The following is a 17,940-nucleotide window of genomic DNA, read 5'->3' on the forward strand; positions in this document are numbered from 1 at the left end:
CCCGCATTAAAACTATTTCCAAGCTCAAATCCTATTAAATCTCTTTTGCCTGGCATTGCCATATATATTGTATAAACATATTTTGCACCATGGAAGAATAACATTTTTTTGGGACAGCGAAATCACCATTATTTTTATATAGAAAAATAGTATTTTAATCAATGTATGTATTTGTGTTGAAGAGTTGTTTTCTTAATAACAAGAAGAGGCCAGGATATTAACAGGATACAAAATAGATTTGATCCATTATACAGATGGGTGAAGGTTGTGCCCTTGTCGGATCTTAGACTATATGTTCATATTTAGAAGAAAAACGAACGATTGGATTGGATTGGATTGAACGATTGTTTCATCCTTTGTCAAATGCAGTTAGGAGACAAGCCGATTTCGGGCTTGTGCCATTTTCAGCGCGTTTTTTTTCTCTTCAGGCATTTTTAAGAACATGAATTCGTTCAGTGTCACTGAGCTAAATTATTTCGTTGATTTTGATGGAACGACTAAGCAATCTGCGAATTATGATACATATATATGTATGTACGTATGTATGTGTACGAAATTTTATCTTATTTCTTATCACCGCACCCTTAATGCCACTCATGATAATTTTATTTTCACAGTACTTTCATATCTCTCCGCTCTGTTGCAGCTTTAATCATTAATTACGATAAACCACTACGATATCATTTACATTGTGGTTGTTATAGAAAATTACACTTAAATGCCTTGCGATAAATAATTCATAATTGTCAAAGACGCACAAGTGATAGAGGAGCTGCAATTGAAGTAAAAAAATAAATAAAAAAGCAACTTAAATTCCTTTTAATTTTTCTTTTTGATATTCTCAGATAAATTTTCTCAAATAGCTTTTAAAATTTATTTGCCCTTTAAACACTAATTAGGTTCTCTCATAGGGCAGGATATACTTAAGCACTTATTCTACTTATTTTCGTTTATGCATTTATTTGTTTCAAAGAAATATTTCATTACCTTTCCTTATTCTTTCATTTATTCTGCAACAGGTTGCAACAAGCGGCAGTGATGATAATAAAATTGCACTTCAAACTAATGCCATAGCACCAGAGCCTACACCAAGTGAAAAACCTAAAGAAGTCGATACACATAGACCACCGATAATGATTTCAGCACATGACGATGATGATCCCTATGCGCATAGACCAGAACGTTATCCGCTCTCCCAAGTGGATTTTGATAGAGTGAAAACGCCATTTATAATTGGTATCTGGATATTGTCGGCTAGTATAGCGAAAATTGGTGAGTACTTGAATATATGGCATGAAAGTAAGCCGACTTAATTTTATTTAAAATATTCGTTTGAGAATTCAATTTACATACATAAAATTAACTGCAGTAAACATTTTTAACAAAATAGTATAATTTTTTTTAATGAAAGAGAAGCACATTTCATGAAATTTTACCAAGTTCATAAATAATAATTAATATTCTTTAGACCATTGAATTCAATTAAAATGTGTTAACTACCTGATCACGTGGTTAACACTCGCGGAAAAAACTGGACGACTGGTGTTTTTTTTTACTATTTACAATGTTTTTTAAGCAAATTTTTTTGTTATTTTTTACTAAACCCGTATAAATCAAACTCTCAAACTTTATACAGAATTTAGAAAGATGCGTCAAATATTCATCAAAATTTTGAGATTTTTAATCAGAATTTTTATAAAAATAAATTTTTTTATTAAATTTTGGTAAAGTAGTTGCAGGTTTTGGGTGGTTAAATTTTTTTTCTTGGCGGCGTTTTCCAATTTTTTTCACATAAAATTTCTTGAATTCGAATTTTTAGCCGCTTAAACTTGCACTTATTTTACTAAAATTTGACAAGCCTTGTAACTGCATATTCAAAATTTTTATAAAAATTTTCTGATTAAAAAGTTCCAATTTTTTTAATCAAAAATAATAAAAAAATAGTTTGCAAAACTTTGTAAATATTAAAAAAAACACCATTTACCCTGTTTTGACGGTCACACAGTACTTCCCTTCCATATAAAATGTGGGCAAAAATAGAATTATAGACGGATTTAAATGAAAATTCGTTTCCTAGTAAAATTGGGGACGTTTAATTCAAAAATGTAGTTTGTTTTTAGATAACTTTGATACTTTCACTTTAAATGTAGTTTAAAGAAAATTTGGGTTCTTATGCCATTTACATAGCACTGTACATGTAGTTCGTTCTATTTTCAAAAAAAGAGGTGTCAAATTACAGGCCTTGGCCTGTAGATATGCAATAGAGTTTTATTATTTTAAAACGCGTTGCCACCTGTAACAAATTCTCACTAAAATTGACACAATTATTACTTTAGTTTAACTAAATTTCACTTTGCAAACATGTGGCAATCCTCTTCGTAATATTTGCAAGCTAAAACCTCCTTAAACCTCCTTCGTCTGATTTTTAAATAGGTGGCAACCCTATTTAGTTAAGAAATTAACCCTTTTCATGCACATTTCTCTCTTAATAAATCATTTAAATTATTAAAAAAATTTAATTAAATTTTTTAACAGGTCGCAACTCGTTAAAAAAAAATCTTTGTCTACAGATCAAGTTTTTCAATGTGGCACTTCACACTGACAAAAAATGATTTTATGCATTAGCAAATAACGCATTACTTCAAAAAGTCCAAAAAATTAGCTGGTATTTATTTCTTCTTTTGAAAGCCAAACATCCGTACTATTTAATAGAATAATAAAAGATAACATATTTTTACATATATTTTTGATTCATTTCATTAAAATTAACCATTTTTGTGAATCTTTTACTTAAAAAATTGTTTTTCTGGGATACCGCAGGGACACCCTGAGTTTAATTTTATTCCAAAATTTTTATTCCTGTAGTTTTATACTATCTATGTGGAAATAAATAAACATCAAACCAACATTTTATTTCAAAGAATGTATTTCTGACATTTATCTACGTGAGGAGTTTACTCTTATTAAAACTCTTAGTATAAAATTTTTCGACTCTAGTGACTTCCTGGCTGCATATAATTTATTTTATAGGGAAATTTCTGTTTACGTCTTTCTAGTGGATAAATTACCTTTACGAAAATACCAAACACGTTCACATTGCAGGCAACGAATTTCTAGATTTTTCACCCACTTAGGCAGCACTGTGCTTCAGTGTAGTTCTTCTTGTACAATTTGCCTTATCGAAAACAGGTGAAGTCTTGCGTGGCTAGCAGCAAACAAACTAGAAAACAACGCATAATAGTTTCAATATTTGTTTTCGCAATACATACATTCCGACAGTTGTACGCAGGCTTGAGGATTTGTGCCAAAATAATCAATTTGTTCGAACAGACAGCTTCGAACTTCAGCCAATAAGTGCTTTCAACTAAAACAATTTGATGTTTAGTTTAAAAGCTTTAATTTTTATATGCTCTTTCAATTTGAGCTTAGCATATATTTAGCGCCATTCCTAAGTATTTAATTGTCTACGATTTTTTTTTTATTTGTGAAATTCATCAACTATTGCTTGTAGTTGACGGATGATAAGCGTTCGTTTGCACCAACAGATGATACACAAATACCAGCTAATGCTTTACACAACTGGGAGGAATGCAAAAGTCTAGAATACTCGTGATAGGTTTGACCTAAACATATTTTATAGCTTATTTACTAATCGTTTTACTAACTTTTCAACACATTTTTTTCGAGCATTTTTTTCAAGTTTACTGCTTCTTCACACCAAAAAAAGTATCCGTACAAAACAATGTTTGTTTAAACTAAACATATTTTTGGTAGAATATAGCCGGGTTCAGTAACTTGTGGGTTTTCATTTACGCAGTTCGGTTTAGTTCTGACAAATCCTGCACTCCAAAAAAATCGTACAAATGCTCAAGGTCGGGATTTTGTTTTACTGAGCGCAATGTTGCAGCGAATATTATCCGACGACATACCTCCGTCCGACGAAATTCGTTCACCGATTTGGTTCTGTCTATATCTGATTTAACTGATAAATCATTTAGTTCAGTGACTTCAGTGATCATTTCGTTTTCTGTCGCAGAAAGGGCGCGTAAATTGCTTTTTTTTAGGGTAAACTTTGAGACTTAGATTTTACAGACATATCTGATACTACTACTCCGTAGAACCTGGGCTCGATCTGTGGTTTTTTCTAACAGCGGTCGCCCGTCAGCTGGCAATGGCAAACCTCCGAATGTATTTCTGGCGTGAAAAAGCTTGGCTTAAAGCTATATGTAGGTCCCTCAATTTGTGTTAGAACGTCAAGACGCACACCAAAACTTGAAGGAGAAGCTCGGCCAAACACTTAGCAAAAGTGTAAGCGCCAAATATTACTACATACTATTAACTTGCATTTTCGGAGTCGAAGTTTAGTTTAGAGTAAAAAACAAATGCTTTTCACAAGCTTAATATAAATTGGCCAAATATAGAATCGTTGAGAAAAAGGGTTAATTTTTTAAATTACGAAAATGCTCGAAAAGCGCTAGAATTGTTTTATTTTCTTTAATCAAAAACTCAAATTATATTCTTATGTTTGGCATAATGGGAAGTATTGGTTGATATCTTCTAAAAATTTTTTTTTGCGGTCTTAAAATATAATAAATTTTATAATTTCGTTTGGAAACTCGAAATTTTTTTTTGGTGAGACACCCTAATGTATGTACATATGTGCTTAAGTTTTTAGCTTGAATGCATTCTTAATAATTCACGTTTAAATTTGGCGGTACTGGACTGAACCTTTTTTCTTAACATTGATTGGCAGAATTACGTTACGGCGATGGATTCAGATTAAAATTGATTAAACCATTTTTGCGAGCCATGCGCAAAAAAAAATTAACTAAATCGCTTCAAATGATGCGTGGCTTACGATGATTAGAAAGACCTTGGCATGCCTAAAAATAGGCTAAAATTTATTTCTTAATGCCCGTCTTGCGTGTTTGTGGAATTGCAGTTTTTATAGTTTTTTTTTTGTTGCTAAAATTTATTGATGGAAAGCGGCATATCGATACTGGAAACGGAAATTATAACATCGACGCGTAAACAACGCGTTAGTAACCGAAAAGTGACTAAGCGTAGATACATATTTACATATGTATTTGTATGACTACAAATAACTCCTATCTAAGCAAAAAAAGGGAAATTCAACAAATGCAGTAGACCCCTTTGCCAATTTTCTCGTACATAAGTATATGCATATAATATATGGGGCATTCCATACCAAAATGGACGGGGTTCACATAAATCTATCTATATATATAAATGTGAATGTCTGTTTGTTTATTACCTTATAACTTTTGAACCACGACACGGAATTTTGTGCACACTTATTTGTTTTTACCCCGCGGGAGGTTATAGGCATGGTTTTATATGGGGGCGTGGCACATAATATAGGCGTTGAATTTCTTATCAGCCATAACTTCGGAACCACAAGTCCCATGCCCCCTTTACTTCCTTTTGATACGCTTTTCAAATTTAAAAGACTTCAGTTTCCAGTTCGCTTAGCTTTTGCAATGACAATAAACAAGAATTCCTTAAAGCAAAACCCAAAACTTCATCCAAAATAAAATGTATGATAATTGCATTGGAAAAAGCAGTTATGTTAATAGATGCTTTGAAGTATTAAAAACATGCTGTGAAATAATTTGAGAGTTATTATTCGTAAGAAATTAGATAGTTAAAATTAAGATATCACAACATTGGTATTTCTTTTATTTCATAATTTGTTGGAGATATTTCAACCTAAATAAAACACCTACTGTGCCAAAAATTATTATCCATTCCATAACACCCAAGCCAAAAAACCTATCATATTCTGCTATCACGGTTGTAGTAAAATTAGAGCAGAAATAAAATATAATATCTTTACATAAAGTATTTTTCATATTTGTATAAAGACGTGGGGTTAAACCTGCGTGTAAAAGCTAGTAATAAATAAATATGAAATTTGAGATTGATTCATGAATTTTTAAAAACTTTACAGCACAAAAACAAAGCAAATCAATTTAATAGTTTTCTAAATAGCTCGAGAACGGGGCGAGGAAAAAAATAAAAAACATCACACATACACATATCACATACAAATTTTTTGATAAAATTTTTTTTTTTTAAATATGCCATCTCAAAAAAATTAGTAAATTTGTAATGTACTCATTTTGCTCAACTTCGGTGTAAAAAAAATTTATAACTCAAATTAAATATTGCGCAATACTCAGAGCTACTATTGCGTTTTTTTCCTTTTTTTTTTTGAGATGGCATATCTTGAATAACTATTTTTTTTTATAAAAAAAATTTTATGTGAAAAATTTTTTAAGTAAAAATTTTTTTTTTTTTTATATTTCTTCTCATAGAGAGATGATGTGTGTATATGTGTTTTTTTCAAATTTTTTCCTCGCTCCATTCTAGAGATATTTGGAAAACTATTAAATCGTATTTAAGTTTTTCAAAATTTATTAATCAATCTCGAATTTCATATTTATTTATTATTTATGTTTCTCCATCTACCCTAAAAATTTGAAACAAATCAAACACATGAAGTGTGAACCCAGGTCCATTTTGGTATGGAACGCCCCATATACATAAATGCCATCTTTGCACTTTTTACGTATGAATAGGATTTTATTGCTCTCTTTTGTGGCCAAAAATTGGCAAACTGTCGCTATACTCCCTCACAACAGCTATGTACGACTGCCAATGAAAAAACAAAAATGTCCTCTGCCGATGGCAGAATTCGAACTGCTGCTATTGGCATACTACAATCATCATTTTGCCATTTCATTCTATTTGTGTTGAATATTTTTGTCACCAAATTTGTCCTTGGCTTTCGCATTTCATTTCAAGGACATTCACGTCCTCCACGTTGCGCTAGGAACGGCCGACAACGTGCCATGATTTTTCTGGTTGCGTATTTATGTTTTAAACGTCATTGCCATTGTACCTAACCTCTAAAATAATACATACATACTTAGAAAATTTCAATGTGGTTTCAGGCTTTGTTGTCTGGACGTGTTGGATCGTTTGGTTGTTTGCATGGTGGCATCAAAATTTTGCTTTGTTTGATATACCCGTAATCTATTGGAACCTTTTTTTCTTTTTTTTTGTTGCTCTCATTGCTTCTTTCTTATTTGGAGTAAATTGAATGCGCTGTTTATTGAATTTGGGCTTACTTTTTAAGTTAGTTCTTTGATTTATTCTGGGATTTAAATGAAGACTTGCAGCTTGTGGAATTTGCTTTCAAACAAATATTTGCAGGTTTAAGGAATATGTGGAAACCTTTATTTGTACTATATCTTAAAGAGAGAGTCGCTAACCCAGTGTGGGCATGACTCCTTCGGCATAATAATCCTAAAAGAGCATTGATAGGGTTCGATTAAAAATTTATTAAATTCTGTCTGGCAAATGCCAGACTGTAACCAAGGATATTTTCTGAAGCTGCATCGTATTTACGGCAAATCCGACCTCTGATCATATCTATTCGGTGCAATCGTAGTCGGTTGTGACCAGTAGGGTACACAGAAAGTAGCTAGATGTCATTTATATTTTCAAGAATAATATTCTTCTGTTGAAAGGATAGCCGAAGAGCCTGGAATATCTGTGACCCGACAGCTCCCCAGTACTTACTGCGTTCAGACTGCACCCTCTCAGTAATTATTGTTATACTATATATTATAGTACCAACTGAGACCGCAGAACGGTTAAAGTCTGAAAATACAGTTAACGATCCTTCTGGTCCAACTCGTCGGCGATCTCATATCCTTCTTTCGATTCCTGGTACCTGGCCTGGCCTGGTACCCAACGCGTTGTTAGCGCGTTTTTGGCTGCCAAAATTTGCAGAGTGTCACAGCAGTCTCGAACCAGCTTGGATTTCATCGCCCGGTTGAAAATGACCGGTTGGCAGATTGGCTATCTGAAAAGATAACTAGAAAGGCGCACTTCAAACCTTTTTCAAGGTTTAATTTTGCGCAGTTTAAGATTGCAAATCCTTCAGCCTGGAACACCGTGGACCATTTGTTTATAGAAATGAACCGCCTGCTCAGTGTACAGTATACATACCTGGGATCAAGGGCAGGGAGCCCATTTTCCCAATATTCGTGATCGGGAATTTTCACTTGGAACTTTCCGCGAAAGCAGACCTCTTTAGTCACAGAATCAGCATTTTAGCATTTTTCGAAACCTGAAGTTGCAGCTCCCTCGAGGCTGCTGTTTGCTGAATAGAAATATGGTGAGGAGTCCATCCTCAGCCGATACTTATAGGATTTTTCCCGTAGAATCCCAACCTGACCGTAAAGATATCCGATTGGCTCTAGTTTTTGGGCAACATAAGTTTGAAGGTAACGAAAAACGCGTTTTTTAACATTTTTGAGCCACTGTAAAACTCCAATACATTTGCAACCTTTGCAACAGTGTAACAATGAGTTGTTATTATTTTCTTAAATATGCAATTTAAAAGCAGAAGAATATTTAAAATATTACAGCAGAATTGGGTTATTTTAAGCAAAATGTTTACTAGCTAGTATTATCGTGTGGTGATAAAGATTAACTAAGCAAAACTAGTAATTTGTTAAATTTAATGGCTTTTAGCTATGTACTTATTTTTTATGGGCTCCTATTTCTCACGGTTATTGCATCTTACACCGCTTTAGTGATTTATTTAGTAGCAAATATTTGAACAATGAAAATAGCCGAGTAGGACTAAATAAATGTCAGTAAGCAGTGGAGCTTGAACTCGATTACCGATAGGAAATGCGTTTGGGAAGTTTTCAAAAAGTGGGCGCTTTCATTAGGGTTGCCCACATTTTCTAAGAATATTATAGTACTTTTTTAAAAAAATCTGAAAAAATATAGTACACTTCAAATATATATAGATTATTTTTTTTTAAGAAAAAGTAAAAATGCTTTTAAAATGTAAATTTTTTTCCTTATTATGCATTTTCTCTATAAAAAAAATATATTTCTTTGAAAGTATCATATGCTTTATAGCAATCAATATTAAAATTAATATAAATCAAAAGTTAATTTTTTATTAGTGAGATATTCGCTTTATTTCTCTCATCCTACCATTTCAAAATCTTAATAGAAACAACTTTCTGTGAATGCCGAAGTTGCAGGAATAGAGAGCATACGCGAAATAATTTTAAGAAAATTTGGTATATCTTTCTAAGTATTTTAAAAAATGATGCCATTTTTGGTCTGCGGACCCTTTGTTTTAAAGTATATTTATTTTGATATTAATATTTCAATATATTTAAGAGAACCGTTAATTTTTTCATGATCCATTGATCGGAACCGTATTATATGTAATTATAGAAATCAGTTAACGTGGTCCAAAGTTATGCGGTAACTTTTTTTTGAAGTCGGTTAAAAATAGTAAAAATGTATGTGAAAAAATTTGGCGATTTGGGTAATCAAGCACTGAAGTTCTTAGGAAAGTAATAAATTTCAAGGGTTACAAAATATGCTAAGCAATAAAAAATATGCGCCTCTGAGCAAAGGAAGTACATACTTAAGCGCTTTTAACTGTAATTCAAAGATATTATAAAACAAATTTTATGTATTATTGCACAGGAGCTGGATCGATTTGAAAATACCTAGAAAAATCGATTTTTTCTTTCTATAAATAACATTAGTTTTTAAAAATAGTTTGTCCGAAAAATCAACTCAGATGATAAAAAACTTTAAGGAATCGGTCCAGCCCATGTAAACAATAATATATTTCAGAAATATTTTGAATGAAGTCTTTAAATATAATACATTTTACGATTCCGTGGGAAACACCACAACTCTTTTTTGGTGGGGCACCCTAATGTTCATATTAGAAATTAAAGTAAACATTTCATATTTATTTTAAATAAAAATAAAAAAATAAATAAAAAATACGTATTGAGCTTTTGTATTTAAGGGCTTGACAATGAAAAATAATTCAAAACTTTAACTAACGTCTCAAAAGACGCAAATTTTATATTTTTAAATATGTATGTTTTTATTAAGTACCTTCTATTGAGTTACATACTTCAGTGTGTGCATAATTGTCTTTTTTCTTATTCAAAAATGTTTATCAATTTTCCATAGCATTGACCTAATTGTTAGGCCCATTATCATTGGCCTGCTTTTTCTTGATGAAAATATGCCATTTCAGCAGATACCCGTAGCTAAAACACTTTAAGCCACCTTTTGCCACTTGTTAGTGCGACAGTTTACTTGCACACATACATACATACACACATTTGTTTGTCCATACCCATTAGTGGAAATTCTGTGTAGGCACAAAATAAGACTAGTTCTTTTTCACGTTTTTTCGATTGCGTGCTAAATACTCAACAAAAATGTGAAGTCCAAATACATATTAAATAATTAAATTGCTATAAATGAAAGTGAATTAATCTACAAAATCAAACGCGCTCGATATTCTCCTTTATCAGGCTAGTGGAAGGAGTTTTTGATTTATGATTTTTCTACATTCAATCAACCTATTGCAGATAGTATTGGGATTAGTTTTTTACTCTATTTCACCTTAGCTTCCCTTAAAAAGTTTCGGTGTGTGCTTGAGGCATACATATGTTGACACACTCTTCTTAGTCTCTTCCTTCCCAAAAATTTATTTATTAAATTCTCACCGATAGCGCAGACAAAGAAGAATATATATATGTAGAAATACCAGCTTACCCTCACCCGCTACGCTGATCCTATGAAATTTCTGCGTGTTGCATTAGAAGTGATTTTAACAAAAACCAAATTTCAAACTTTGTACAAAAATTTAAGAAATTGCACAAACTTTTCATTCGAATTGCAAGTGTTTTAATTAGAATTTCTAAATAAATTTTCGGTATGCAGTTTTATTGCTTATTAAATTCTAGTATAATAAAATGACAGTTTGAAGTTGCTAAAAAATCGCATAGATTTTTGAGAATTTTTTGTTCTGACGGTGTTATGCACTCTTTTCTATATAAAAAATTACTTTGTCTTGAAGAAAATACGTGATACCGTCAGCAAAAAAAAAATATCAAAAATCAACACAATTTTTTAGCAACTTCAAACTTGAGAATTACTACTATATTTTAATAAGCTATAAAACTGCATACCAAAAATTATTCTAGAAATTAAAAAACTTGGAATTTGTATGAAAATTTTGTGGAATGTTTATAATTTTTTTGCAAGGTCTGAAACTTGGATTTATATAGCATTTGTTAGATAGAGCTATACTTAAAAAAAAAATAATAATAATAATAAAGATTAAACAAACAAAAGAGAAATAGTCAAAATTGTTTAAAATTTTGAGGTGCTATCGTTTTGTCGCATGCTGTACATAGGCATATAGATATCCTCGGGGAATACCCTTTAAGCTTTTATATAGATTTTGTGCGGACTGAATGTAGTAAAATAGTCCAAAAAAGATTAACATACGTGCTTATAAAGCAGTGAGGATCAAAGTGAGCTTTTACTTTCTGCGCGTACTTTTAAAACGTGTGTGGGCACCACCGACCTGCCCGCGGGCAAAGCTCTTTCAAGCTTTGTATACATCTAGTACAAAAAGATTGCGGGAGCTTTGCCCGCGGGAAAGCTGATGCCCACCACCGATGTAAAGCAATGTGGCCTGAAAGAACTTTTACTGCCTCCCGACCTTTTAAAATCTAGAAAGCTTAAAAGTCTTAGCACGCGTGTCTAAGAAGTCGTCGAGCCCGTCTATAAAACGTTTACTTATAACAGTGCTTTACAGTTAAATTCATTATCGGGTACTCACACGTGGGCACGGTTATAGGTATGTAGGCATTACCCCCACATACCTACATACAAATGCATACATAAAAACGACTACATATTCCAGTAGTGGGTGAATTAAGATACTCTGCATATTGCCCATTAAAACGCCCATATACAATTTCTCTGTGTGCAGCTTTGTGTGCATTTCAAGTAGATTTAGAAACAATTTTCACCAACAATAAAAATCAATAAACCCAAGAAAATCAAGCAGCACAAAGAGCAAAGAGAAAAATTAAGCTTGCTTACAAGAAATCTAATGAAAAAATTTCGTATGTAAATATCGATGGACCTCTGCAATAATGGCACAACTCAAAACTAAAAAAAAAAAACAACAACAAACCCTTACAACTGAAAGAGGCACTTGTCCTTAAGCCTCGTCTAATAGTTGTTACTAATACCAGAAACCAGCATCGAAACATCCACAAAGCCCCTAATTAAAGAACGGGGAACCAAATTGATAATATTGTGATAGACGGAAGATGGGCGTCAAGCGTTCTTCACGTGCGCTCTATACGAGCAGCTAAATAGCATAGACTCGGATCATTATATTGTAGAAGCTAAGGTATGAATGCGCCTCTGTGAAATGAAGTACGTGCGTCAGGCAACACGGCGAAAGTTCGACGTCGAGAAGCTACAGTCACAGACACAGACAGTTGAGAAATTTCGCAATCGACTCTGGAGAACAAACTTTTCATTCGACGGGATATAAACGAGACCAATATCTTCTTGCCGCTGCGGAGGAAGTGGTTTGAGAAATTCGAAGCATACGAAGCGACGGACAGTTGAGCGATACCAGAAGAAGAAGAAGATGGCGAAGAAACATCGTGACGTGATTAGAAGAGCCTAAGATGGTGGCAGCCAGATATTCGGCTCAAAAAGTCTATCACAAAATAAGGCAAAAATCCACTGGTTTCAAGGCCAGAGCTGGTTCTTATAAAGACGAAGATGGAAATCCAGACGCTTTTAAATGGCGACACAGGTGGCGCATTTGATGAACAACAATCCGAACCAATGTACGAAGCTTATAGGGGATGAGAGCATTAAAATTCCGACCTTCCTTTTTCCGGACCACCATAATATAAATAAAAGCGGTTAAGCAGAATTTGGTCTGATGAATATATGCCCGAAGACTGGAATCTCAGTGTATTTGTCCAATCCACAAAAAAGGAATTACCGCCTTATGCGCTACTTAACGCGGAATAATACTGTCTGCAAGACTAAAGCCCTTAACGAACCAACTGTTTGGAGAGTCAAACCTGGTAAGTCCACCACTGACAGATTTTCACAGCCTTTGCCGATTTTAAGAGTACGAAGCGAAGCAGCCTGTACGACGTATTCTCTTCGTTCCCACGACAGTCGGGTCTACGTAACCGGAACGACCCAGATTTATATCTGGCCAAGGACTGTCACTCCAGCAACACTCCCCAAAATGTCTTTGGGGAATTTGTATGCTGCTACAACAACAACAACGTTATCTCTTAATTTGGGATCCCCAAAAAATTAATACGGAACGTTCAGCACGACCTTGCGCTTCTTTCAAACTGGGAGGGATCTCTGCGCGCCGTTTGAGACCAAATGAGATTTTAGACAAGACGATTCACTCTCGTGCGACTTTCCCAATCTGATGCTGCAAAGCGTAATTAGAGCTGCCAATTGGAATCTCAGCGGCACCTTGTACAGAAAAAGAACGATGCTGCAGGCACCTAGGTGCAGCATTTTCCAGTTTATACAAAGTCAAAAAGGTTGATGTAACGGTGAAAGAGGACAGCACAAAGTAACTTCTGGCAACATAAAAGAGACCACGCATTTCGGGACACACATCACTGTTAGCATTTATAACTTTGAAGTAGTGAAGGATTTTGTCTACCTATCATCCGGGATAAACACCACCAAAATGGTCAGCCTGGAAATCAAGCGAAACCTTGTCTTTGGACTCCGTAGGCAATCGAAAAGCAAATCCCCCTCTCCCGTCTCATCATGCTCGCTCTGTTGTATGGCGCAGAAATGTGGCCGATGTCGAAATAAGATGAGAAGACCTTGGATGCTTTTGAGAGAACTATCCTACGCAAGATCTATAAACCATTCCGCGTAGGCGACGTGTACCGAAGAAGATGGAATGACGAACTGTATTAGCTTTTTAACGGCATGGACGTTGTTAAGCCCCAAGAAATAAGCGATTACGCAGTCTGAGATATGTTGTATGCATGGATGACTGAAAAGTTCCTTCGGCTCGGCGCCGCCCATGAATGGACAACGAAAGCAAAGGCACCCACGAAGAAAATGGAAAAACCTCGGTATGAACAACTGGCGCCATTTCGCCAAGGAGAGAGGCAAGAGGTGCAGATTTATGGTCTCGGTGCAAACCAGAAAACGGTTGTAGTGCCAAATAAGATGAATAATATGTTGCTGTAACGGGCTCTTACTTATAAGCAATGTTTTGTTTACTTTTTCTGAAAAATGTGAACTTTTGAGTTAATACACTTTTAAATAAGTAGATAGGTATACACATTCTTGATATCGGGCAAACTCTAAATAGATACACTTCAACTGGCCTTTGCATACAGCGTGGTACTGATGAAACAAACATGCACACAAGTAAGCATCTACAATACATACATATGCTTAAGTCCTTTATAAACACAAAGCATAGGCTTAAGTGCTCAATGGCCCGCCCGCTACCTTTGGGGTTGTAAAAGAACACAAAAGGCACTTAATGTTACAGTCGTGCAGTGCTTAACTGCCAAATCAATTATGTATACGATCAATTTGTATTATTTTGCCACCATCCATTCTACGCCGCACCTGGTATTAACCCACTGTATTCCTTCGTTTCATTTCAGGTTTTCATATGACACCAAAATTACATCTCATTTTCCCGGAATCCTGTTTGCTGATTGTTGTTGGTGTTATTATTGGTTTTGTTCTGTACTTTTGCACTGATGTCGCCGTCTCGCCACTCACACCAAACACATTCTTCTTCTACATGCTACCACCGATTATTCTGGATGCTGGCTACTTCATGCCAAATCGTTTATTCTTCGACAATTTGGGCACAATTCTGTTAATGGCTGTGGTCGGCACTGTTTTCAATACGGCAACAATAGGTAAGTGGTATATAAAATATGTATGCGTTGTGTATACATAAATATACAATTTCATATATGTACGTAAATATTTCATATGTAAAAAGGTAGATTATTACATATGTATGTCCGCATACCTTGATATGTATGTAGGTACACTGCTCGGTTCAATGAGACTTGATAAATTCAAGCACTGATATTAGACCAATGATATTTTTATCATCTGGCATCGCACCCAACGCCCGCCTTGGAAGACTGCAGTGTAAGTTCGTAATACACACAGTCCACACAGTTCGCCGGTACTTCAAGCACCCGTCCGACTTACAAGATTAGGAGCTCCACTGAAAAACAATGGCACTCCCGCCATCTGCATTTGAGGCGAATTGGAAAGACCGAAAGGCCTGCAAAAAAAAAACCCCCGAAAAATGCAATGGGGCGACCAATAAAAAATCGTTAGCATTAAAAAATGATTAAATAAACTATTGGGTATTATTATTGAAAGTGTCCTGAAGAGAACCAGAGTTTTCCGATCGAAAAATATTGACTTCAAGAATTCTATACCATTTCTACGAAAAAAATTTATTTTTCCCATACTTATAAAAATACATGGAAAACTTTGAGCGCTTTGAGCGACCTCTAAATATTTTTTGATTTCAAAATAAAAAAATAGGGGTATACTTTTTTTCGATATAGAACAATCCTAGGAGGTGAGCGCATTACAATTCCGACTTTACTGTTTTTGAACCACCCTAGTATGTACACAACCATCTCCTTTAAATTCGATCACTGTCCCTCTGAGCTTAATGCTTTACTCCATTTCATTGTGTTGCTGTATCAATTCACTTCAATTCAATTAATTGCGGTGTATGCCAACAAATTGCTTAATGTGATTGTGAAACATGAAGCGCTCAGCACCACCGAGGTGCAGGCGCCGTGAAAGTGCCAGTGCGTCGTCGGTCAATAATATATGTACATATGTATATTTATTTATTTGTTTACTTGCTATGTTTTGTTAAATATGTCAGCATATGTATGTACAAACATGCATTTGTACATATAAGCAAACATTTGCACATTGCCATTGAATTGGTAGTTTTATTTGCTTTTAATAGACAACTATAATAAAAGTTTACATTTTCCCAGCTGCTTAAAGATGAAAAAACAACGCTTAGTTGTTGTGACAGGTTGAGGAATTTAAAGTGAGGGGCTTAATGCCTGATGACGTTTGCGTGTACTGCTGCTTAAAAGTACCTTCTGCATGTTCTTATATCTAAATAAGTGCTCCTCACACTTCGCATTGATGGTGCTGGTGGTGTCACTCAACAACATCAAAATCCTATCGAAGGCGGGGTTAAAATCGGCAAATCGATCTTATGGATCAGGAACATCTGTCTTATGGATTGTCAGCACCGATAAATAGCGCTTGGTCAGCTTAAGATGATTCTTTCAGCATCTACGGTCCACCACTGACCCAAAGGACCTTTTGACTTTGCACGTAGAAATGTTCGTCCAGAGCTCGCTGTTCCGACTAGTATCTAATATGTAGGGTGCAGGTTTTCAAAGAAACTTCTATATCCTCTCTGTTGTGGAGGAAGTTAGCTCGAGAGTCTCATATCTAGCCGACTCATCAACATTACAGTTACCTGCAATATCGCTATGCTTTGGCACTCAGATCAGTCTAATTAAGGCGTATTTCACTGTGACCAAGAGAGACCTTAGATGTGGCCTGAATAGTTTTGATTGCACCATTAGCGATACTAAGGCCCTGATTGCCGCTTGGATATTAGGATAGATATAGTACATTAATTGAATTCAGTATGGTTCCTTACAGCCAGTGGATTAGAGGTTGAAGAGGTCCCATCTATGTCCAATGTGAAATTATGTTGAGCTTATTTTGCGTATTGGCGGTGTTTATGTTTAATTGATTTAAAATTCAGTTTTTTTCAAATAATCCCTAAAGTACCCGCATTCCTTCGTTTGTAAAAGTCCAGATTATATAACACCCAAACTATCGCAAGCACCAATTCTTTGATAACTTACCTCTCAGCATGTTCAGAAAAAATATCTTAAGCGCCATTTTACCTTTAGACAATAAGGTATGCAAAAAAATAAATAGTTCTATTAGAAAGCTAGCATTCAATAATGTTGATGTCCATTTAAATCCAAATAAACTTTTCCACTGTTTAAAGGAGAATTTAAAAAAAAACTCCTGTAAAATTTACCCAGTCGAAATTAGGAATCGATATGTACATATATGTAAAATCTCATTCGAACAAAACTTTGAATACTTACTTGACATTCACAGCCATCATCAAACTTCGAAGAATTGACATAAGATTACATGATCACGGGGAATATTTAAAATATCGCAAGGATTTATTTTACAATGGATACAGATTATGAGACCGTCCAGAACTGGGCGTCAGAAGTGTTTGCGTTCGAATTTTCCTTGAAGACATCATCCAATTTAAACTCAATTTCGATGTCGAATTCGCCTTTTCTATTCGTTTTCTAATGAAGTTTTTTCAAAAGCTACATTAAATAAAATTCCATATTTATTAGTTTCCCTAACAATAACTTAATAGTTGGTTATCTTTTTTTGGAACTTATTTCTGGCGGAAGTAATGTCTGAATTTACTTCCATGGACCAAAAATCGATCGATGGTAGTAATTTCCACTGAATTCGAGGTACCATTATAAGAAAAACGTTCAAGGCATATGGATTTTATGCGATGAGTTGTATATTCTTAGAACTTTTTGATGGCTTTACTACTTATACTGCATCTTATATAAAAAAAAATAATCGTTTTTTACAGACGCTAAGAAAAATGTTTACATTAATGAAACACTCTCATGGAAAAGTGTTCAAATTCTATTTTAAACAATTTTATCCGTTTTCATTTGTTTGGTCTAATATAGGTAGTATAAACACATCCATATACATATCTTTCAGCGATATATTCGTCACATAATTTATGATAAGTTTATTTTAGTCGGCTGATATAGTTACATATATATTTTTTTTTAATTTTTGCTTTTTCTGCGCCTTCTTTGCTGGATGTTGTTTATCTTGCACTTAAAATAGAAAAGTGAAAAGAGAAAAAATCTAAAA

At 34.3% G+C, this 17,940-nt stretch overlaps 1 protein-coding gene across 4 annotated transcripts in view; it reads left to right on the forward strand.

Moving 5' to 3' along the window:
• Nhe2 (Na[+]/H[+] hydrogen exchanger 2) overlaps positions 1-17,940 on the forward strand; it is a 70,566-nt gene that overhangs the window by 14,165 nt on the left and 38,461 nt on the right. For all 4 annotated transcript variants that reach the window (XM_017608701.1, XM_017608705.1, XM_017608711.1 and 1 more), the window contains exons 2-3: positions 1,020-1,272; positions 14,586-14,849. In XM_017608701.1, coding sequence (XP_017464190.1) covers positions 1,020-1,272; positions 14,586-14,849 — 517 coding nt within the window. The remainder of the gene's footprint in view (positions 1-1,019; positions 1,273-14,585; positions 14,850-17,940) is intronic.

The sequence above is a fragment of the Rhagoletis zephyria genome, unplaced genomic scaffold (genome assembly GCF_001687245.7).
Source record: "Rhagoletis zephyria isolate East Lansing unplaced genomic scaffold, Rhagoletis_zephyria_1.1 Rzeph_scaffold_00178, whole genome shotgun sequence".
In the NCBI taxonomy this organism is placed as follows: domain Eukaryota; kingdom Metazoa; phylum Arthropoda; class Insecta; order Diptera; family Tephritidae; genus Rhagoletis; species Rhagoletis zephyria.